Source organism: Aedes albopictus, chromosome 2 (genome assembly GCF_035046485.1).
Source record: "Aedes albopictus strain Foshan chromosome 2, AalbF5, whole genome shotgun sequence".
NCBI classification, from domain to species: domain Eukaryota; kingdom Metazoa; phylum Arthropoda; class Insecta; order Diptera; family Culicidae; genus Aedes; species Aedes albopictus.
In genome coordinates, this window is record NC_085137.1 from 323105847 (window position 1) to 323131303 (window position 25457).

Sequence of the window (25457 nt, forward strand, 5' to 3'; positions counted from 1 at the left end):
GAGCCCAAGGGAGCATCCATTAAGTACGTCACGCTAAAATTGGGAATTTTCGACGCCCCCTCCCCCCTTCGTACGGGTTTTTCCTATACTTAATACATTGCTTGTCACACTTTCACAAACCCCCCCCCCCTCCACCCTAGGACCGTGACGTACTTAATGGATGGCCCCCAATACGGAAGGTATGTGCGTTCAACAAATAGTGGTTGGACATCAGCCGACACATTACACGAATGAAATCGCGGCCTAAATCCAACCCTTTGAACCATGGATTCTTCGACACCTGTGGAATGATGGAGTGCAACCATTTACCCATCTCTCCATTTGTGTTGCCAGTTGATTAAAGTCTCCTTACGGACCAATGCAAAAAAAATCGTCGAAGGCAATTTGACGCTCGTAAATATCGCCTTCGCTAGCGCCCACCTTAGCCAGTGAGTCCGCTTTCTCATTGCCCGGAATCGAGCAATGTGAAGGGACCCAAGCTATGGTGATGGTGTATGAGCGTTTTTTCAAAGCACTCAATACTTGGCGTATTCCATTCAGGAAGTACGCTGAGTGCTTCATCCGTTTCATTGACCGAAGAGCTTCTAGAGAACTTAGACTGTCGGTAAAAAATGAAGTAGTGCTCAGGTGGAAGAGTGTGAATGTACTCTAAAGTGTAGTATATAGACGCTAGCTCAGCTCCGTATACAGAACAAGGCTTTGGAGCATGAAGGTGGCGCTATGAAATTTATTGTAGACACCGAATCCAGTCGAATCATCGGTTTTTGAATTTTTGCCCCACACTTCTTTATAGGCAATTGCAAGCAAATTTCCTCATACAAATGCCAAAATTACAAGTAAATGTCTTATTTAAAAAATAAAAATGATTGACCTATTGGAGACTGTGAGAATAGAATTGTGGAATCAAAAGTGAAAAAAAGTTATTGAGGAAAAAGAAACACTTTCAAGGGGCCGTTGGTAATAAAAACGCAACGTATCTTGAAAGCTAACGGAGTTACGAATTTGGCGTCTTCGACAAAGTTATTCAGAACAGAATTTTCTACAACTCTTGTGAAGACATCAACCTTGTATCTTGAAAAATTTAAAAAGTAATTTTTTTATCTCACTTTTAGGGGGATTGATCATTTTTACCAACAGGTTTAAAGAAGCACGTTATTGTAGTGAAAAACTTCCTCGAACACACTATGATGCTAAACGGCATGGTTAAATCAGCAATTGTGCAATATAGTAGTTGGATTCTTTGGCGTGCAATATAAGAAATCTTTAAAACATCAATTCGTAAAAACACCTTTTCTCGAGAATAGCTTGACTGATCTTCGTGAAATTTTGTTGGTAGTTGCACAACCCCTAAGGCTCCGTGGTCAACTTTTTCCTTTTTTGATATAGTGCATTTAGCCGAAATGGCGATGCGAAAACCTCGAAATTTTTCGATTTTACAAAATTTCAAATTAATGCCCCTCCCCTCTCCCAGGAGGGGGTGGGTCAAAATTTCAGATTAATCGGTTTCTAGTCGTGAGCAATCAGAAAAAGTGAAATTCAGAGCTGGGCAGAACAAAAGTTGATTTTTTGTCGGACCAAGTAATCATTCTTCAACATAACAACACTGAAAGAATAATCTGCAATAATTGGTAATAATTGTTATTTTAATAAATTATATTAAACTGTCAACTAATAAATAGACGGAGAAAGATACCAAACGTGACAAACGGTGGATAAAATCTATTTTTGTAAACATAAAAAGCCACGTTATATTCACTAGCGCTGCGCAATATCAGTCCTCTCAGTTGACTTCTGATACATGGCAAATCCGTCTCGATAAAAAATATTATTTTGATGAAATTTTGGTCTCACGCTACATGACCGTTATCCACACCAAACTTCTGAAAAGGGAGTAGGTAGTAAGATAAGTTCATTTTATTCTTCTTCAAAACCTATGTCTTGAAAACTGTTGGATTGGAATGATGAGGGCATTTTTTAATTATCGTACGAATTGGGCCGAAGGGTCTCAGATTTTCATGAAATTTTTTCCACTGGCTGGGTTCATGAATAGGGTATGTGTGCCATCAGTAATCTCATGCTCCCATTTTCATCCTAATCGAAAACAAGCGATTACGGCACCGATTGACTCCGTTCTTTTTGTTTTCAACAAAACAAACAGCGCTTCAATCCTTTGTTTTTTGTGGGATGAAAATGGGAGCCACATGCTTAATAAGGGAACCAATACCCTATATGACCAAAAAAAATTGAGAAAAATCCAGGATCGCCTGTTTTCCTGGAAAACTCAGGTGGAAATTCTTCGTTTTCCACTGACACTAAGCGTCATAGAAACAAAGTTTTTTAATGAAAATGAAAGCAAATTTGCTCAGAAATCCAAAAAAATATGAACTGGTAAAAGTTTTCCACAGTTGAAAAAATTCCTAAAGAAAAGCTGGAAAAACAATGCCCGAACTTGTGGAAAATGTTCAAAAAAAATATTTTTGGGAAGGTTATTCCATAAGTTTACATCGCTGGAATTTTTGGAATGCTCTTTTTATCGTTTTTGAGTTATGGAAAATTTTGTTGAAAAATGTCCAAATGTATCATATAAACATTTTCTTTGAAAAGTTATAACTCAAGAACGAAGCATCGTAGAAACAAAATTTTTTTATGGAAATGAAAGCAAATTTTCTCAGAAATAAAAAAAAATATGAAGTGGAAAAAGTTTTTCACAAAATTTTCCACCGTTGAGAAAATTTAAAAAGAAAAGCAAAAAAAAAACTATTCCCGGAAAGTTTTCGCAAAAATATTTTTGAGAAGGTAATTTTATAAGCTTTGATTGCTGAAATTTTTGGAATGGACTGTTTTTCTTTCCTGAGTTATGGTCAATTTTGTGAAAAATAACCATGTACGCATACATTATATGGTGAGTTCGAGCATAGTTTTTCCGGCTTCTCTTTATAAATTTCCTCGACGGTGGAAATTTTTTTTGGAATGCTTTTTCATATTTTTTTGCTATCATTTTCATTAAAAAACTTTGTTTCTACGATGCTTCGTTCTTGAGTTATGATATTTCAAAGAAAAGGCATATATGACACATTTGGACATTTTTCAACAAAAATGGCCATAACTCAAAAACAGAAAAAGTGCATTCCAAAAATGTCAGCGATTAAAGCTTATGGAATAACCTACTCAAAATTTTTTTGATGTTTTTTTACGAGTTCGGGCATAGTTTTTCCGGCTTTTCTTTATGAAATTCCTTAACGGTGGAAATTTTTTTAGCAAGCTTTTCCCTTTTTATATATTTTTGGATTTCTGAGAAAATTTGCTTTCGTTTTCTAAAAAAAACTTTGTTTCTATGATGCTTCGTTCTTGAGTTATGATTTTTCAAAGAAAGTAGTGTCAGGGGAAAACAAAGAATTTTTACCTGAGTTTTCCGAGAAAATAGGCGACCCTGATTTTTCTCAATTTGTTTTGTTCATATATCCATGAGCCCTGGCTTTGGAAAAAGTTTCATGAAAATTTGGGACCCTTCGGCCCAATCCCGTACGGTAATAAAAAAAAATGCCCATCTTTCCAAAAATGTTTCAGGACAGGGAATTTTAGAAAATAAATACACTGAAAGTAATTTTCATTGCGCGTCTCAGGTAGATATCATATAGTTTTAACTTTCCAGCAAACACACCCTTCGATTGTTCTATTATTTTTCTATAGGAAACTGACTACTGGCCTCAACATTCACCACGAAGAACCATTTGACCATCCTTGGTTTCGTAGTAAATTGCGAGACTAGCAGTCAGCTGGCTGCTGCATCCAACACTCCAATACAACAAATCGTCATGGAGTAACTCCATTGGAGTTCTACTTTTTTATTGTTTTTGCCTTTCTCGTACACTAAGTGTACTGGAAAGGCTATATGTTCACTCCAAAAATGACTTTTTGATAGGAGGCCCGGAGGGTCGAGTCACATATACCAATCAACTCAGCTCGACGAGTTGAGGTGATGTCTGTGTGTGTGTATGTGTGTGTGTGTGTGTGTATGTGTGTATGTGTGTATGTGTACAAAAAAAAACTCACATCACTTTTTGGCAGTAAACCTTAACCGATTTTAATGACCGACGGTTCATTCGACGCGGAATCTGGTCCCATTGTTTCCTATTGAAAATGGTTCGGATCGGTCCAACCGTTCCGGAGTTATGGCCATTTACGTGTTCCGGACCAGTACCCTTGGAAGGGGCCATACATAAAAATGTAACAAACATATACATGCGACACATCAAACTGCGGCATTTTGCATAACCTGATGGACAGTTAGCAAGAAAACAGTCTCAGATCATATCTGAACCGGTTGTGTTCCGGAACCGGTTCCGGATGTCCCGCCGAAAGTGGCCAAATATAAAAGTGAACCAAATCCATGCATGCGACACATCAAACTGCGGTATTTTCGATAACCTGATGAGCAGTTAGCAATAAAACAGTCTCAGACCATATCTGAACCAGTAGTGTTCCGGAACCGGTTCCGGGTGTCCTGCCGGAAGTAACCAAACATAAAAGTGGACCAAATCCATGCGTGCGACACATCAATTTGCGGCAATTTCGATAACCTGATGGACAGTTAGCAAGAAAACAGTCTCAGACCATATCTGAACCGGTTCTGGATGTACCGCCGGAAGTGGCCAAACATAAAAGTGGACCAAATCCATGCGTGCGACACATCAATTTGTGGCAATTTCGATAACCTGATGAGCAGTTAGCCAGAAAACAGTCTCAGACCATATCTGAACCAGTAGTGCTTCGGAACCGGTTCCGGGTGTTCCACCGGAAGTGGCCGTATATAAAATTTGACAAAACTTTTGCATACGGCACATCAAATCAGGGCCTTTTCCGACAACTTGATGACTGGTTATTGAGGAAGTAGGCTAAGACCACATTACAGACTGTCAGTAATGCCAAAACTAATTCCGGGTTCCCCTCCGAAGGCGGCTAAATATAAAATTGAACCAAACCCATGGCTTTTTTAATAACCTAATAAACTCTAGCAAGCAAATAAGCTCAGACAATAAGAGACTTTCGGTATTGTTCCGCAACCGGTTCCGGGCCGGAAGTGACACCAAACCCATGCATGCGATAGCTCAAATCACGGCTTTTTAGGTAACATGATGAACAGTTGCAAGAAAATAGACGCAAGCCATATCAGTGTGTTACGGAACCGATTACTGGTGTCCCACCAGAAATGGTCAAATGTAAAAGAGAACCAACACATGTAACATATCAATGACTCATTCAGTAACAAGATAAACGGTTAATGAACAAATAATCTCAGACCATATTTGGGGGAACCGGTAGTGTTCCAGAACTGGTGACAAGACGAGTAACGCGTCGGAAGTGGTAAAATATAGAAGGAAACTAAACCATAGCGGCGTTTTTGATAATCTGATAAACGGCCAACAAGAAAATAGCCACATCTAGAATTTGTAATAATATTTCGGAATCGGTTGCGGGTGTTCCATCGGAAAATAATATTTCGGAATCGGTTGCGGGTGTTCCATCGGAAGTGATTTAATAGAAGTTAACCAAAATCACGTATGCGATACATAAAATCGCGGCTTTTTAAAAAATTTGCCGAACGGTTAGCAAGAAAATAGCTTCAGATCACATTAAATTTCGGCTTTTCAGGTAACCCGATGAACAGTTGACAAAAACATAGTCTCAGACCGTATTTGAGGCAACCGGAATCGGTTGCAGGTGTCCCGCCGGAAGTGGTCAAACGCAAAATTTAACAAAACCCATGCAACCTGCACATCAAATAGCGGGATTATAAAGGTGAACAAAATAAATGTCAAAGCGATAAATCAAATTGTGGATTTTTTGATAGCATGTAAACGTTGGGTAAGATTATAAGATTATGTGTGCAAGAGAAAAAAAATCGTGAACAAAGCGATCTCTTCAAATCACACCATTTCAGATTTCTGCGGTGTAAATGTATAGTAGGATGGATCAACGTTTTATGGAAAAAATATAATTTAACCGCATCAACACCTTATACAGTTTTTCAATCTTCAATCTCCTTATGCTTCTAAAATTACTGCTCACAATTTGGGTGCGGCTGACCGAGCCCTCACTTTTCTTATTGCGATTGAAATTTGAATGGAAATTAAATTCAAGAATTTTAATGCATTTTTCTCGTAGGAAGGTCAAATTTTACATCAATCATGTTACCAATGATAATAAAATATAGCCCAAAGTGTGCTGAAATAAACATTGGCGAAGATCACAAAGTGATCTGTGATTGTGAATAAAGTTAACCTTCTTCATGCATTAGCTGACGCTCACCCCGCTGCCGTAGTGGATGGAATGGGGTCATAATGACCCCAATACACGACCAGGATCAAGAAGTCAACTGAGAGGTCTGATATTTTTCAGCTCTGTTTTGCTGTTGAACATAACATCGGAATATGTATCTTCAATAAGTTTCGAAAATCGATGATGGCTTTGTTAAAATTGTTGCTTTTCTATATGAAGTGTTTTAAGGATTTGTCGACGAAAAATTCATGAGTACCGTATGCGTGATAATGTTTGCACCATCGTACAAATAAGGTACCCATATCACCTGTATACACAATGTCTTGGTTTTTATTGCATGCACGTAAGCTCTAACTCATATCACAGTAGGTTGTGGGTTAAAAAAAATCCGATTTCTTAAGTTTAAAATTTGCACCATGAAGGGGTAGCAGCGGTAGTCGAAACTTGCCCATGCGCAAATGTTAAAAAAGACATTTCAGGAGTGTTCAGGAGAACCGTAAAACAGTCTTAAACCGAAAAAATGCAAGGGCAACTATTCCCGAAGGTGTCCACTGGTCGTCCAAGGTTAACATGGATTAAGAAGGCTATCGCTGCCACCAAATATAAGATTTGGGTGAATTATATGCTCTCAATGAGAAAAATGGCAAAGAAACGCGAAATCAGCGACTTAACGGCATGGCATATCGAAAAGGAAAATTACGATGGCCTTTATGATCCTTCGACCATAGAAAAAAAACTTACATTATTATTAATGGCATCCAGGAGCTACAAGTAGCGCCATATAAGAAAGTCTTGAATTTGCCCGAACGCAACCTACGTTTTTTTTCGATTTCCGAAAAACTATCGATCCGTACCAAATGCCAGAATCAAAAGTTATTATAACTTTTGTTTGTATGTCAATGTCTACACCATTAGGCAATGTCAAAATAAAAAAAATAAATTCAAATATTGTCAATCTTGACTTTGACACTATCACGGATACTTTTCGACATTTGCGCGTGGACAAATCACGAGCTAGGTTTCCACTTAGTCATTATGCAAGTGTTAAACTAAGAAAATCAACACTTTTTATTCACAGCCTACTATGATATGAGTTATAGCTTAAATGCCTGCAAATAAAACCAATACATTGTCTTCACAAGTAAAACTGGAATTTTATTTAACGATGGTGCAAACATTATCACGCATACGGTACATATTCGACGAGAAAGGCACTATCACCACTAGGTGGATTAATCTGGGTTTTTTGAATAAGAAACATACTTTTTTCACAAGCCATTTTCAAAAGTACAGTGAAAAATTTTGCAAACGTGTATTTTGCTAAAAACGCCTAATATTATCTTGGGAAGTTGCATATGATTTCTTGAAATAAACTTCAAAGATGACTTATCAGATACAGGAAGTGGTCAAAATATATTTCAGTGAAACTGCTGCCGATTTGGTTCGTTTTGCAACAAAATGAAGATAATTACTTATGTTATTCTGATAGTTTTTGGAACTTTGAAAACTGTTTCGAGAAAGTAGCAAATTTCTTGGTCAAAATTAGTCATTTTTTTCTTGCGATGGTGTCCTGTTACGCTGTATCTCTTGATTTTTCTTGAAGTAAAGAGTTCCAATTTCCACTTATAAATCTTGAATTGAATTCATGATCGTAGGATACACTGGTTGGAATAGGTTGGCATGTATTTAACAACTACAACATAACCGTTTTTATAAGCAAAAGTTTGCATTTTTTGTCAATTTTAAGCATCAACGACTATTCTATGAGATTTTGACTCAGGAAGGATCGAATCATATTAAAAACCATATTCACTTGAATTGATTCGGTCAGGGCGTTGATAGTGAACACCCTTAACACTCAAAATTTGTGTTTTATTGCTTTTCGATTAGTGAAGTTAAAATATAGTTTTTGATAGTGTGAACCACGTGACTGATGGTAGTTATCACATTAACCATTTTGAATTGTAATTTTGGATATCTATAAAAAAAATCGGTTTGGAAAAAAGTTGAAAAGGTGTTTAACCGCGACTAAGCACGACAACAGAGCTGGTTTGTTTCTCGCGCAAAACGTAACACGTCGAAGGTGTCAAATGTGTATTTTGTTTTTTATTCGTAAGAATCAGACTATCACATGAGAAACCTTCTAAGAGGCAACTTTTTCTTTTTTTTTTCTATATGGCTCTACGTTTCCACTTAAATCTGACCTTTCTCTCCTCAATTTTGTGCTCTTTCAACACTTCCACAGTAATTAATTTTAGGATTTTCTTAATCTGCCATTGCATGATTTTGTACATTCATTAAAAATAGTTAAAGGTCTTAATAAATAAAATTAGATGAAATAAGTGCGTTACTAATTGGTAATTTCATTTTCAGCCCAGATTCAATGCCTCAAAATACGCCCAGAAGTCAAGAAAAGAGGTAAAAACAGGCATGATTGTTTTGTACTCTCTCTCTCTTCTTGGCGTAACGTCCTCATTGGGACAAAGCCTGCTTCTCAGCTTAGTGTTCTATGAGCACTTCCACAGTTATTAACTGAGAGCTTCCTCTGCCAATGACCATTTTGCATGCGTATATCGTGTGGCAGGCACGAAGATACTCTATGCCCAAGGAAGTCAAGGAAATTTCCTTTACGAAAAGATCCTGGACCGACCGGGAATCGAACCCGTCACCCTCAGCATGGTCATGCTGAATACCCGTGCGTTTACCGCCTCGGCTATATGGGCCCTTGATTGTTTTGTACTATAAAACATTATATGCATGAAACACTTGCAATGCATGCTAAGAGTATCGAGCTGTAGGAGGTCATAAAATTCAAATTTCGAATATTTGCTTAGGCACCATGTAGCAGAGTAACATCGATCCTGACCATTAGATGCGTCATCCTTTATATGGGAAAATGTCAAATTCGAACGCATTCAAGCAGGTCAATGTTTTATAGGCCCATTTCAGGTTCTAAATAACTATACCAAATTCGGGCACGATCGCTCATGTCTATGTTTCAAGCAAATTTGTATAGGATTTTACATAGCAAACACATATTTAAGCATTTTTTTCGTGGAAGGTTTTTTTTACTTATTCGTTTATTTGGAAGGCTCGGGCGCCACAATGACGGGCTTGGTGGTCTAGTGGCTACCGCTTCTGATTCGTATGCAGAAGGTCATGGGTTCAATCCCTGGCCCGTCCCTTTCATCCTACTTTGTACCTTTCTATCCACTTCCTCTCTCTCTCTTCTCTACATATACAACTTATGTATATTCATATGTTCATAGCCATCGCTAGAACCAGAAACGAATTGAAAAAAAGTCGTTTCCCTCCCTTCCAATTTCCACTCACAACACAGTGTATATAACGCCTACAAGTTATGCAACCAAAGCGTGCTGTGCCGCGTGACCTTATTCAACTCATTCACCACACAATCTATCACCTTACGAACACTATAAATAAACCCCTATCCATGGATCGCATCACCGACCCAACGGTGACTCCCAGATCTCCCATCCTTTCCGTCTAACAAATACCCCAGTCCGTGCTGCGTTGTGGGGATGCAGAGGTGATATCTCGGTCTTTAGTAGCAACAACTAGCACACTCTTACATTCCTCTCCCTTCCCAACTGACTATAAGGACGTGGCCGGCGCCGTTATTGATCCAAAATGTATAAGCTGCTAGAATTGCACTTTGAGAATAAATTGAGTGTCCCAGCCCTTATTCATTTGGATCTCAGTGCAATTGGTACCAGCTCAGATTAATCACGGAGTAGCAACCATTGACATGTATAGTCAGATTTGATCGTTTGATCGTTTTTATTTGGAAGGCTCGGGCGCCACATGTGCATAACTGAGCCGAAATCTTTTGTTTTTACATTGATTTTACATTTTATAGTTTATTACTGCCTTAATTCTATGTTAGTTCGGGAAGCCGAAGTACTCGCACCTGTTTCGAGGTTAAGGATTGAAAAAAAAAATTTTTTTGAGATTTCGGCTTTCTCAGTCCTCAGCTTTACCCTTGAAAAAGGCCAAATAAATTAGGCCGAAACGTCGGGCAATGCCAATTTAATCGTTTGGATTCCCTATACTGAGAAAGCCAAAATTTCCAAAACATTAAACTTCCAGTCGAAAATCTTACGCGAAAAAATAAATAAAATAAAATTGGCACTCCTTTCCACTGCACTTCCTTTTATGGGTTTAAAACTAAATTATTTGCTAACTTATACTAAAAACATTGATGGGACAAATTGTCCATATCTGTAACGGAACCAAAAAGAAAGGACTTTACCGGTAGACAACGACAAGAAGAGGACAAACGGAATGGGGGCGACGACAAAAGGCGGACAACGAAAACAAGGAATGTATCACATCAAACTCTGACATCAACACGTTTCAAAAACTGGTAAATCAGGTTCATGTATTCCAAATCAAGTCCTTCCAACACTTCTCTAACGGGTTTCTGTTGTTTTCCTCGGACCCGGAGTATATCATGCAGCTCAGATCTGACCTCACGATACTCATTGCATCCCCACACGACATCTTCGATATCCTGGTAAGCCACGCTACAGACACAGAGATTGCTTTCTGAGTGCCCAATACGAAAGGTATGTGCGTTCAACAAATAGTGGTTGTACATCAGCTATACATTACACGAATGAAATCGCGGCCTAAATCCAACCCTTTGAACCATGGCTTCTTCGACACCTGTGGAATGATGAACACAACCATCTACCCATCTCTCCATCGCTCCATTTGTGTTGCCAGTTGATCAAAGTCTCCTTACGGGCCAATGCAAAAAAAAAATCGTCGAAGGCAATTTGACGCTCGCAAATATTGCCTTCGCTAGCGCCCACCTTAGCCAGTGAGTCCGCTTTCTCATTGCTCGGAATCGAGCAATGTGAAGGGACCCAAGCTATGGTGATGGTGTATGAGCGTTTTTTCAAAGCACTCAATACTTGGCGTATTCCATTCAGGAAGTACGCTGAGTGCTTCATCCGTTTCATTGACCGAAGAGCCTCCAGAGAACTTAGACTGTCGGTAAAAATGAAGTAGTGCTCAGGTGAAGGGGGTTAATGTACTCTAAGGTGTAGTATATAGCCGCTAGCTCAGCTACGTATACAGAACAAGGCTTTTGAAGCATGAAGGTGGCGCTATGAAATTCATTGTAGACACCGAATCCAGTCGAATCATCGATTTTTGAATTTTTGCCCCACACTACTTTATAGGCAATTGTAAGCAAATTTCCTCATACAAATGCCAAAATTACAAGTGATTGTCTTATTTAAAAAATAAAAATGATTGACCTATTGGAGACTGTGAGAATAGAATTGTGGAATCAAAAGTGAAAAAAAGTTATTGAGGAAAAAGAAACACTTTCAAGGGGCCGTTGGTAACAAAAACGAAACGTATCTTGAAAGCTAATGGAGTTACGAATTTGGCGTCTTAGACAAAGTTATTCAGAACAGAATTTTCTACAACTCTTGTGAAGACATCAACCTTGTATCTTGAAAAATTCAAAACGTAAATTTTTTATCTCACTTTTAGGGGGATTGATTATTCTTACCAACAGGTTAAAAGAAGCACGTTATTGTAGTGAAAAACTTTCTCGAACACACCATGATGCTAAACGGCATAGTTAAATCAGCAATTGTGCAATATAGTAGCTGAATTTTTTGGCGTGCAATATAAGAAATCTTTGAAACATCAATTCGTAAAAACACCATTTCTCGAGAATGGCTTGACAAATCTTCGTGAAATTTTGTTGGTAGTTGCACAACCCCTAAGGCTCCGTGGTCAACCTTTTCCTTTTTTGATATAGTGCATTTAGCCGAAATGGCGATGGAAAAACCTCGATTTTTTTTCGATTTTCGTGAGCAATCAGAAAAAGTGAAATTTAGAGCAGGGCAGAACGAAAGCTGATTTTTTGTCGGACCATGTAATCATTCTTCAACATAACAACACTGAAAGAATGATCTGCAATACCTAATTGGTAATAATTGTTATTCTAATTAATTATATGAAACTGTCAAATAGATGGAGAAAGATACCGAACGTGACAAACGGTGGATAAAATTTAATTTTGTAAACATAAATAAGCCATTTTTTGTAATTATAAAAAAGCCACGTTATATTCACTAGCGCTGCGCAATATTAGTCCTCTCATTTGACTTCTGATACATGGCATATCAGACTTGATAAAAAATATTATTTAGATGAAATTTTGGTCTTACGCCAAATGACCGTTTTCCACATCAAACTTCTGAAAAGGGAGTAATAAGATAAGTTCATTTTTTTCTTCTTCAAAAACTATGTCTCGAAAACTGTTGGATTGGAATGATGTCTTCAAAAATGTTTCAGGACATTTTAGACATTTTTAAAAAATAAATACACTGAAAGTAATATTCATTGCACGTCTCAGGTAGATATCATATAATTTTAATTTTCCAGCAACCTCACCCTTCGATTGTTCTATTATTTTTCTGTAGGAAACTGATTTCTGGCCTCAACATTCACCACGAAGAACCATTTGACCATCGTTGGTTCCGTAGTGAATGGCGAGACTAGCAGTCAGCTGGCTGCTGCTACATACAAACATTCAACACTCCAATCCAACAAATCGTCATGGAGTTCTACTTTTTTTTTTATTTTTTGAAGATTTAGAAAAACTTTTTTTTTCAAGCCATTTTCAAAAGTACAGTGAAGAATTTTGCAAACGTGTATTTAGCTAAAAATGCTCAATATCATCTTGGGAAGTTGCATATGGTTTCTTGAAACGAACTTCAAAGATGGCTTATCAGATACAGGAAGTGGTCAAAATATATTTCAGTGAAACTGCTGCCGATTTGATTATTTTTGTATCAAAATGGAGATAATTACATATGCAAGCCATTCCATAGAAAAACGATATAGTGCATCTCCGATCGTCGTGAAACTTGGTGGGCTTGTAGTTCTTCGGAAATAATTAGACCCGTATTTTTTTATTTCGTCATTAGGGTGACCAATTTTCATATAGGGTGGTCCAAAAAATCAAGGTTTTTCAAAACTAAAAATTTAAAAAAATCGTATCTTCTGAACCATTTGACCGATTTTAAACCTCTTTTTTTGTTTGAAAGCTATTGAATTGTAGTTTTCAGGAAAAATACGTTGAAGGGGCTAAGAGTACTATAAAATATGCAAATATATTAGTTTTTTTTTTTCACGTTTTCATGGTCTCGGGACCAAAGAGGTACCCTGATTTTATATTTTTATCAGAAAATTCAGGAAATTTGGCGTAACATATCAAAAAATCAGACATGTATGTTGTTTTGTTTTTGAGATATGATTTTTTGAATATAGAGAGTCATATATTTTAGTATTAGCTACTCTAAAATTGCATGAAATTGCAAATTCTCATAAAACTATGCATAGTATTGCTTTTTAAAGTGATTCCTGGTGGTGTTGGTATCCATAATACTATAAGGAATCAAAATATAAATTTCAAAAAGTGTCTTGTATGGGAAAATTTGACCTTTTAATTTCAAAATATCTCAAATACTAAAAAAAAACATACATCTCTGATTTTTTGATATGTAACGCAAAATTTCCTGAATTTTCTGATAAAAATATAAAACCAGGGTACCTCTTTGGTCCCGAGACCATGAAAACCTGAAAAAACTAATAAATTTGCATATTTTATAGTACTCTTTACATTTTAGCCCCTTTAACGTATTTTTTCCTGAAAACTACAATTCAATAGCTTTCAAACAAAAAAAAAAGAAGTTTAAAATCGGTCAACTGGTTTAAAAGTTACGATTTTTTGAAAAATTTTAGTTTTGAAAAACCTTAATTTTTTTTACCACCCTGTATGAAAATTGGTCTCCCTAATGACGAAATAAAAAAATATGGGTCTAATTATTTCCAAAGAATTACAAGCCCACCAAGTTTCACGACAATCGGAGATGCACTATATCGTTTTTCTATGGAATGGCTGTATGTTATTCTGATAGTTTTTAAAACTTTTTAAAACTGTTTCGAGAAAGTAGCAAATATCTTGGTCAAAATTCGTCATTCTTTTTGCGATGGTGTCCCGTTACCCTGTATTTCTTGATTTTTTTAAGTGAAAAGTTCCAATTTCCACTTATAAATCATGAATTGCATTCTTGATCGTAGGATGCACTGGTTGGTATAGGTTGGCATGTATTTAACAACTACAACATAACCGTTCTTATAAGCAAAAGTTTTCATTTTTTGTCAATTTGAATCATCATAAAGACTTGGAATTTTTGTTCTATGATATTTTGACTATGGAAGGATCGAATTATATTAAAAATCATATTCACTTGAATTGATTCGGTCGGGGCGTTGATAGTGAAGACCCTTAACACTCACATAACCATTTTGAATTGTAATTTTGGATACCTATAAAAAAATCGGTTTGAGTAAAGCTGAAAAGGTGTTTAACCGCGACTGAGCACGAAACCAGAGCTGGTTTGATTCTCGCGCAAACCGTAACACGTCGAAGGTGTCAAATGTGACTGTTTTTATTCGAAAGAATCAGACACAAAAGAAAACTTCTAAGAGGCAACTTCTCCTTTTTTATATAGGGCTCTACGATTCGACTTAAATTTGACCTTCCTCTTGTCAATTTTGTGTTCTTTCAGCTTTTCTACAGTAATTAATTTTAGGACTTTCTTAGTCTGCCATTGCATGATTTAGTACATTGTTAGGTTAAAGGTCTTCCGAAAATTTAAGGATTTCAATAAATAAAATTAAACGAATTAAGTGCGTTATTAATTGGCAATTTCATTTTCAGCACAGGACAATCGCTTCAAAATACGACCGGAAATGTAGAAAAGAGGTAAAAACAAGCATGATTGTGTTGTACTATAAAACAGTATATGCATGAAACACTTGCAATGCATGCTAAGAGTATCGAGCTGTTGGAGGTCATAAAATTCAAATTACGAATATCTATTGAGGTCCATGTAGCAGAGTAACATTGATCTTGATCATTAGAAGCGTTTTTCTTTATATGGGAAAATGTCAAATTCGATTGCATTCAAGCAGGTCAAAGTTTTATAGGTCCCAGTTGTGGTTCTTAATATTTATGAATATGGTATGTACGTTATTGGGTTATTGCTCTATTTGTTCAGGTACAGAGAGTTGCAAACACACATTTTAGCATTTTTTTTTTCGAGGAAGGCTTATTTTTTCATTAAATTATGATGTAATGATGTACAAGTATAGCCCAGGATATGGCGAAAAACTTTGTCGAAGGCTACAAAGTGATCGAATGCTTATAAAAAACAGTTAGTGCATAATAAAAGTAAATTACCGCTTTCCTGGCACTGAGTAATCTCATCTCATCTAATCTAAGTCTAATACAAACGCAGCCAGTACGAGAAATCATCCTGGAAAGAAATCAGGTTAGATTGAGCCCAATTACTTTCCTTGTCAATATTGAGGCTTGTAACATATCAGGGATATGATGCAAGTGTCAAAGCGGCCAGGCCTACTGCGTTGTATTTGCCGCAAAGATGATTCTTGGAATTGTCTCGAGTTTAAACGATAGTTTTCCGTCGTAGCAATTCTAGAGACTGCAGGGGAGGAAGGATACGTGGACATACCATACCAAACGCTCCAATGGGTTAAATGTTAAATAAATATACGAATGTGTAAATCATATAATTAAATATGTTGATTAGAGTGGGTCATCGTTTATATGGAAAAGTGAAAAATTCAATGGTATCCCATCAGATCAAAGCTTTTTTGATACCATTTCAGGACCCAAAAAAGTGTGCAAAATTTGGGCACGATCGGTTATGTCTACGTTTTGCGCATCGCGATTGAAGTTTGTATGGGGTTTTACATGGGAAAACACACTTTTTTGCATTTCTCTCATAACAATCTCGAATTTTTCTAAAACCATGCTATCAATTTACAGTATCGGTTAAAAAGTTTCAGACAAACTTTTTCAATTTATGGCTAAAATGCAAAAAAGTATGTTTTCTCATACAAAATCCCATACAAATTTCAATTGCAATGCGCAAAGTGTAGACGCAACCGATCGTGCTCAAATTTTGCACAGATACTCAGGACCCGAAACGGAACCAAAAAATCTTTGATCTGAGAAAACGCTTCCGATGACCCACACTAATGTTGATATGATGAATATTGGAAAGCTCTCACCCATCTCGTTTCGCGGTCCGAAAGTTATAATCCGATATTGAAATCATGCTCTTCGCGAGACCGCGAGACAGGACACCGAACGTCGTCAAAGTATGCTCAGCCCGCAATTTTTTTAAACACGTTGACAACAGCGAGATCCGGTACTTCCAACTAGTCCTGAAAATTTCATTTCGTCATATCTTAATTTAACCACCTACAGCTCATTTTTAGAAGCTGAGCCTGAGAATATGATATATGGAAAACTTGTGCGGCTAGACCAGTTCTGCAAGAAAGTCACGGAAAAACTGCTAATTTTCGAATATTTAACGTAAATGTCACGGACTACCTTTGAAAAATGCCAAATGATATTCACCGTGAATAGCATTGGCATTTTTCGAAGGTAGTCCATGACATTTACTGTAAATATTCGAAAAATAGCGATTTTCCGTGACTTTCTTGCAGAACTGGTCTAGCCGCACAAGTTCTTCATAAATCATATTCTCAGGTTCAGCTTCTAAAAATGAGCTGTAGGTGATTGAATTTAGATATGACGAAATGAATTTTTCAGCACTGCTTCCAACTTCCAGTAAACGCGAACCACTTTCCTTTCAAAAACGCGCATTCTCTCGGCTCCGACTAATTTTATGACGCGAAACTGTAACACTTTCTGGATGGCGTAGTACCTGCCGGCTTTTACGCTACGAGCGGAATCGCAAAAGCACATAATTTTGTAGAAACCTCCACAGTGCACTAGTGAATGGTGCCTCAAATTCGTGCTTCCCGTGTAGGAGTGCACTACACCTTTTTTTCAATTAACATCTTCAATTGTCACTTTTCACTTTAAAACATTCACTCAAAATTGAGATTTCGAAAACGGCAGTATCGGAACGCAAAAAAACGTGACAAGCAGAGAAAATACGTCCGTTTGCGGCGAAGCCTACTACGATTCTCAAATTGTTATTTTTAATATCATATTCATTTATTTAGCATTGTATTATTATACGAATCAAAATAAAATCTACTTTGGCGACTACTTTTACCCGCAATCAAAGATACACGCGAGATTGTCGCCTAAGGAAACAGATCTGTTTTCAAATTTTTCATCACAGGGCTCTTTGATAATTCTTGAAAAAGAGCCGCCACATGGTCGGGTGATGTGATGACTGCTGCGACTGCACGTGCTATTTGCACCGCGATTGAATTACGACCATCACATAAGGCCTTGGAAAGTAGTCGCCATAATTGTGTTTTTCTTGCAACGCACAATATAATCATAATAAAACTAAATCAACAATTCTTCGCCACAACAAAAAAAATGCTTCAATTGTAGAAATTATTCGATTTTAGGTGGTTTGAACTTTGAACTATGATACAAAATAGGTATCTTTCAACTCGGCTCGATGAGTAGAAATCAAAAATCGTTATTTGACACCATTTTGGAATTTAAGATGGCGGACTGTATATAATCCAATATGGTGGCCATGAAATGGTGGCTTGAGCTATGATACCATGCATTATGAGTATCTTTCCATCGGGCTTGATGAATAGAAGTCTAAATTCGATATTGAACGCCATTTTGAAAATCAATCAAGATAGCGTAAAAATTCGTTTATTTACATTAAAATATTTAACAACTTCTGGCAAGCAAGGTTGCAACCATTCATTTGCAAAAATTTACATTCATTTGCTATTATCTCAGTTCAGAAGCATGCTATCGAAAAACAATGTATGGATGAATTTAACCTTGTAGTTTTATCTGAAAGTTTGCCGAATAACACTGGGGACGCAAACGTATACCGAAGTCGTGAGCGAGCTGTGAAGGCAACTCTCCACGCGGTGAATATAAATTTCATTCACGGTCATTTTTAATAACCGTCAGTGGGGGTGTCATTGGGCCAAAATAGGCTCCTAAAGGCCTATCTCAATTTCTGCATAATTCGATCAAGCATTGATTAAAACGACATGTTTACTCATTTTTTTAGTATTCCTATTAGTTAAAGCCCATAAAATTTAATTTCAAAAATTTTATTATTTTTTGCAACACTCCTTGTTTAGCACTCAATTTTGGATAAATTTTATTTACCGTGTATGTCAAACAGGAACATTTGTTGTCGAGAGTGAGCCAATGTGATGTCTTTTGCAACCCACCGTTTCACTTTCGTTACGTCAAGGTTGACCTCGGATGTCAAACAAGACCTGCTCACCATTATTTTATTTTCGAGTTTACTAACTAATCTGCCATTGTTTAAGTTCGGAAAAAATACCATTGAGATCAGAAAAGCATGCTCCTTTGTGATATGCATCAAAACCGGGAAAATATTTTTCATTTTAGGACCCTATTGCATAGTCCATCACTTTGCAGGTCGTTCCAACAATATTTTAGCTCTAAATCAATGTTGAATTCGGTAAACACGTTCATTTTCATATTATTTAGAATTGTTTAAAGTGAAAATGCTTCATTTTTAATTTTGACTATGATATAGCTTAATTAAAATTGACTCACTTTCACCCCTTCTACCAGTACTGAAAATTTCATTTCGTCATATTTAAATTCAAACACCTACAGCTCATTTTAGAAGCTGAACCTGAGAATATGGTATATGACAAACTTATGCGGCTAGACCATTTCTACAAGAAAGTCACAAAAAACCGTGATTTCTCGAATATTTGATGCAAATGTCACGGACTACCTTTGGAAAATGCCAAATGATATTCACCATGAATATCATTGGGATTTTTCAAAGGTAGTCCGTGACATTTACCTTAAATATTCGAAAAGTGGCGGCTTTTCCGTGACTTTCTTGTAAAACTGGTCTAGCCGCACAAGTTTTTCATATACCATATTCACAGGTTCAGCTTCTAAAATGAGCTGTAGGTGATTGAATTTAGATATGACGAAATGAATTTTTCAGCACTGCCTTCTACACACTTAAATTAAATCGCCGACCTCAGCAAACGGATTGCCGAGAATCCAACAGCCGAGAATTCGGTAATAATTTTTACTGAATCTCGGTAAAAGTTTTACCGAGATGTCGTTAAAACTTTGCCGAGATCTCGGTAATCCAATTTTTTACCGAGATCTCGGCAAAGTTTACCGAGACTCGGTAATGGTTTGCCGAAATCTCGGTAAAATTTTTACCGAGAATCAGTAAATATTTTACCGAGATATCAGCTATTGGATTCTCGGTAAACCGTTTACAGAGATCAATTTCTGAATTTAAGTGTGATAGTGGGCGACATTGGGCCAAACACAAAAATTTGAACCCAATAGTTCTATGTGAGAAAAAAACGCTTTAAAATTAAAATTATTGAATATATAGATACTTGCGCACAACCTATCGATATCTAGCCACTTGAAAATAACATCACAGACCAAGTAACAATTACATTGCTGAATCATTTTCTTTGATTTTTATTAGGGATTTATTACAGCAATAATTAAAACTACAGTTTTATGACTACTTTTATGAAAACCAGTGATGAAATGTTTTATAGTATACTTAAAGATATCCATAAAGCCAGATTTTAAGACTAAACAAAACTCTCCGATATGTAAACCTTCTGGCATTCATTATTACCACAATAAAACTGTTGAAACTCTCAGAAGATGGCGATCCGATCGATTAGTAACGACATCTGTTGGTGGAAAAGCATAAACTACGACACTGTTAGGTTTATTGCGGTCATCATAAAAGTAAACTTGCTTTCGTTTTATTTTCGCTAATAATAATGGTCGACGCCATATTGAAAAATTAGCTGACGTAAATAGAAAATAGTTAATTTTGTTCAAATAAGCAATGAATTGATAGTTTGCCACCTTTTCCATAACATCGTCACATAAATAAACTCTCCTCGCTGAGTTTTCTTGTGATTCGAGATAGTTTTACTGAAACAACAAATTGATTTATTTCATTCCAAGATGATAATACTCACTATTTTCGAAGCGCATCAATTTTATGTTTCTGCAACCCCAATATTCACGGTAAAATTGAATGCGCATAAGCCCCCCAAATATCACTTTGAAATGATCGCTTTCTACTTACGAATGATGTATCCTCCTGAACTTTACCATCGAAGAAGCTTCTCTGCATCTTGAGCTGTCATAGTTTTTGTTAAAAAAAAAACAACAACAATCATCATAACCTCTTTTCGAGAATGTAGAAATTTCAACTAGGTTTTAAAACTATTTTATTGCTACTCTTAATGTGGTTTGCAAAACAACTCCGAGAGTGGTCCACTTAGCCGGAAGATGCTCTTAAAGATGTTATCTAAAGGTTTTGATGCATAAATAAGTTTTATTGCAAGTTTTATAAAATAGGTCATGAAGATCTCTTATAGAGCTGAACAAAACTTAAAATGTTACTTGGGAGACAAACAAACGACACGGTAAAGGCTGGATATGCTGCGCAATTCAGATCCCATTGTGATCCACTAGCCTCTGCCGAGCAACTCCTATCCCTACCTCCACGCGGTACCGGCCGGAAACTATGAGCAACCTTAGGGAAGATCGGGTAACCAACCCCGGTGAGAACTTTGGTCGTAGGCTGACAGGGAAGAACTTAGGTCGTAGGCTGACAGGGAGCGTCTGTTCTCCAGGAGGAGCGGTCACAACAGCGTCTGATCCCCATGTTAGGGGCGGCTGATCTACGTCCGAATGCCAGGGAAGGACTCTAAGCTCAACTGTGCACTATGGTCCTCCGGAAAGTAGGGGGTTGGTGTCAGGCCCTACGAGCCAGCCGTAAAAAACCTCCTCTCCTCTTCTTGGCGTAACGTCCTGACTGGGACAAAGCCTGCTTCTCATCTCAGTGTTCTATGAGCACTTCCACAGTTATTAACTGAGAGCTTCCTCTGCCAATGACCATTTTGCATCTGTATATCGTGTGGCAGGCACGAAGATACTCTATGCCCAAGGAAGTCAAGGAAATTTCCTTTACGAAAAGATCCTGGACCGACCGGGAATCGAACCCGTCACCCTCAGCATGGTCATGCTGAATACCCGTGCGTTTACCGCCTCGGCTATATGGGCCCTATAAAACCATTGTAGCGGAAAATCAGCAACAGAATAATACGAACCGAGACCAACGGCAACGACCCCAGCGAACGAAAAGGACTTGCGATTGGAAACTCGGTACGTGGAACTGCCGATCTCTCAACTTCAATGGGAGCACCCGCATACTCGCCGATCTACTGAAGGATCGCGGGTTCGGCATCGTAGCGCTGTAGGAGGTGTGTTGGATAGGATCCATTGTGCATACGTTTAGAGGTAATCATATACCATCTACCAGAGCTGCGACAACACACGCGAGCTGGGAACAGTTTTTATAGTGATGGGTGATATGCAGAGGCGCGTGATCGGTTGGTGGCCGATCGACGAAAGAATGTGCAGGTTGAGGATCAAGGGCCGATTCTTCATCTTCAGCATAATAAACGTGCACAGCCCACACTCCGGAAGTACTGATGATGACAAGGACGCATTTTACGCGCAGCTCGAACGCGAGTACGATCGCTGCCCAAGCCACGACGTCAAGATCATCATAGGTGATTTGAACGCTCAGGTAGGCCAGGAGGAGGAATTCAGACCGACGATTGGAAAGTTCAGCGCCCACCAGCAGACGAACGAAAACGGCCTACGACTCCATGATTTCGCCGCCTCCAAAAATATGGCCATACGTAGCACCTTTTTCCAACACAGCCTCCCTTATCGTTACACCTGGAGATCACCACAGCAGACGGAATCTCAAATCGACCACGTTCTGATTGACGGACGGCACTTCTCCGACATTATCGACGTCCGGACCTATCGTGGCGCCAATTCCGACCCCGACCACTATCTAGTGATGGTCAAACTGCGCCCAAAACTCTCCGTCCATCGATTACGTGGAATGGAATCGACGGAACGAATGGTTCGACGAAAAGTGCAGAACGATTTTGGAGGAAAAGAACGCAGCGAGGGTGGTAATGCTGCAGCAAGGGACTCGACAGAACGTGGAACGTTACAAAAAGAAGCGGAAACAGCAGACCCGCCTTTTTCGGGAGAAAAAGCGCCGCCTGGAAGAAGCGGAGTGTGAAGAAATGGAACTGCTGTGCCGTTCCCAAGAAACACGGAAGTTCTACCAGAAGCTCAACGCATCCCGCAACGGCTTCGTGCCGCGAGCCGAAATATGCAGAGATAAAGACGGAGACCTCTTGACGGACGGACGTGAGGTGATCGAAAGGTGGAAGCAGCACTTCGATCAGCACCTGAACGGCGTGGAGAACGTAGACACGGGAGCCCACGGTAACGGAAGAAACGACGACGCCAGTGCAGCGGAGGACGGAAATAAACTAACTCCCACACTGAGGGAAGTTAAGGATGCCATTCACCAGCTCAAAACCAACAAAGCAGCTGGTAAGGATGGTATCGCAGCTAACTTATCAAGATGGGCCCATAAAAGTTGGCCACCTGTCTGCATCGGCTGATAGTCAGGATCTGGGAAACCGAACAGCTACCGAAGGAGTGGAAGGAAGGAGTAATCTGCCCCATTCACAAGAAAGGCGACCATTTGGAATGTGAGAACTTCAAGGCGATCACTATTTTGAATGCTGCCTACAAAGTGCTATCCCAGATCATCCTCCGTCTTCTGTCACCTAAAACGAATGAGTTCGTGGGAAGTTATCAGGCTGGCTTCATCGACGGCCGGTCGACAACGGACCAGATCTTTACCGTACGGCAAATCCTCCAGAAATGCCGTGAATACCAGGTCCCAACGCACCACCTGTTCATCGACTTCAAAGCGGCATACGATAGTATCGACCGCGCAGAGCTATGGAGAATCATGGACGAAAACGGCTTTCCTGGGAAGCTGACTAGACTGATTAAAGCAACGATGGACGGTGTGCAAAACTGCGTAAGGGTTTCGGGTGAACTATCCAGTTCATTCGTATCTCGCCGGGGACTGCGACAAGGTGACGGACTATCATGTCTACTCTTCAACATCGCGCTGGAAGGTGTGATGCGACGAGCCGGGCTCAACAGCCGGGGAACGATTTTCACAAAATCCGGTCAATTTGTGTGCTTTGCGGACGACATGGACATTATCGCTAGAACATTTGGAACGGTGGCAGAACTGTACACCCGCCTGAAACGCGAAGCAGCAAAGGTCGGGCTGGTGGTGAATGCCTCAAAAACAAAGTTCATGCTGGTAGGCGGAACCGAACACGACCGGATCCGTCTGGGTAGTAATGTTACGATAGACGGGGATACTTTCGAGGTGGTGGAAGAATTCGTCTACCTCGGATCCTTACTGACGGCTGACAACAACGTGAGCCGTGAAATTTGGAGGCGAATCTTCAGTGGAAGTCGGGCCTACTACGGACTCCAGAAGAAACTGCGGTCGAAAAAAATTCACCCACGCACCAAATGCACCATTTACAAAACGCCAATAAGACCGGTGAGGACTACGGGCACGAGACATGGACCATTAGTATGGGACAAACATCAAATTCTCGCTCCAGTCGACTTTTTTGATTCCATTTAGGTCCAATATGAACTGTACAAAATTTCAGCGCAATCGGTGAAACTATAATTTAGCGCAAGCGGTTCAAAGTTTGCATAGAATTTACTATAAGAAAAGTTACACTTTCAAATAAAAAATCCCAGAGGTCGCCCTTTGTCTCCTTAATTCAAATCGATCAACGCTTCTTGTAGAAATAACATTTATGAAACTTTCCTTCGAAGACCACAACACGACTGGATGCTTGTAGACAAAGTTATTGATTTATTACCGATTAGTGATCCAACGAACGGCTTTTTGTTTTGTTTTATTAGCAGCACTGTAGCTGCTGCCTTGGATGCTGCTGTTTCTGGGGGTGGTGATGCCTCCCGCCACCACATGCAACAACGGCAGCAGCAGTGCTGCTGATAAAACAAACAAAAAGCCGTTCGTTGGATCACTAATCGGTAATAAATCAAAAACTTTTTCCACAAGCACGCAATCGTGTTGTGGTCTTCGAAGGAAAAATTCATAAATGTTATTTCTACAAGAAGCGTTGATCGATTTGAATTAAGGAGACAAAGGGCGACCTCTGGGATTTTTTGTTTGAAAGTATAACTTTTCCCATAGTAAATCCTATGCAAACTTTGAACCGCTTGCGTTTAATTATAGTTTCACCTATTGCGCTGAAATTTTGTACAGTTCATATGGGACCTAAATGGGATCTAAAAAGTCGACTGGAGCGAGGGTTTATTTTTTTTCATACAAGCGTGTACCATACTAATGAACCATGCTCGAGGAGGACCTACAAGCACTCGGAGTTTTCGAGCGACGTGTGCTAAGAACGATCTTCGGCGGTGTGCTGGAGAACGGTGTGTGGTGGAGAATGATGAACCACGAGCTCGCTGCACTTTACGGCGAACCCAGCATCCAAAAGGTGGCCAAAGCCGGAATAATACGGTGGGCAGGGCATGTTGCAAGAATGGCGGACAATAACCCTGCAAAGCTGGTGTTAGCAACTGATCCGGTTGGCACAAGAAGGCGTGGAGCGCAGAGAGCACGATGGGCGGACCAGGTGGAGCGTGACTTGACGAGCATTGGGCGCGACCGAGGATGGAGAGCGGCAGCCACAAACCGAGTATTGTGGCGTAGGGGGGGTGGGGGTAAGACGGACATGCTTAGGAAACACACTATTTTGACAGTGTAAACAATGCGATAATTAAAATTTTATCTCCATACTATATACTTCAACTAAGGTACTTTACAGTCTGCAAGCCGATTTTGCAATAAAATTTGATTTTCCATGACTTTTGAGATAATTAAAAAGTGATCTCCAAATCAGTGAATCAAAATTCAACCATCGCGCAACAATAATGACAATGTCGCAACCTGTATTTGTTGCGACAAAACAACCCATGCGACATAAGTTTGTCCCAACTTGAAAATAATGGGATTACATCGTACACCACGAGTTTAGAGATTTTTAAGCCTTGCATTGTGATTTTCGAACGGTAACTTCGAGTCGGTAAACACTGCAACTCTGGTGAAGCTCTTTCATCAAACAGTTTCAACTTT

The 25457-nt window shown here is 38.9% G+C and overlaps 1 protein-coding gene across 23 annotated transcripts in view; it reads left to right on the top strand.

The window, feature by feature from the left end:
• LOC109411523 (uncharacterized) overlaps positions 1-25457 on the top strand; it is a 163161-nt gene that overhangs the window by 22686 nt on the left and 115018 nt on the right. For 8 of the 23 annotated variants that reach the window (XM_062852395.1, XM_062852394.1, XM_062852404.1 and 5 more), the window contains one exon: positions 15056-15100. The exons of 7 other annotated variants lie outside the window; for them this stretch is intronic. In XM_062852395.1, the coding sequence (XP_062708379.1) occupies positions 15056-15100 (45 nt within the window). Of the gene's footprint in view, positions 1-8652; positions 8698-15055; positions 15101-25457 lie in introns of all 23 variants that reach the window. 8 more of the 23 variants (XM_062852411.1, XM_062852388.1, XM_062852392.1 and 5 more) reach the window with 2 other exon arrangements.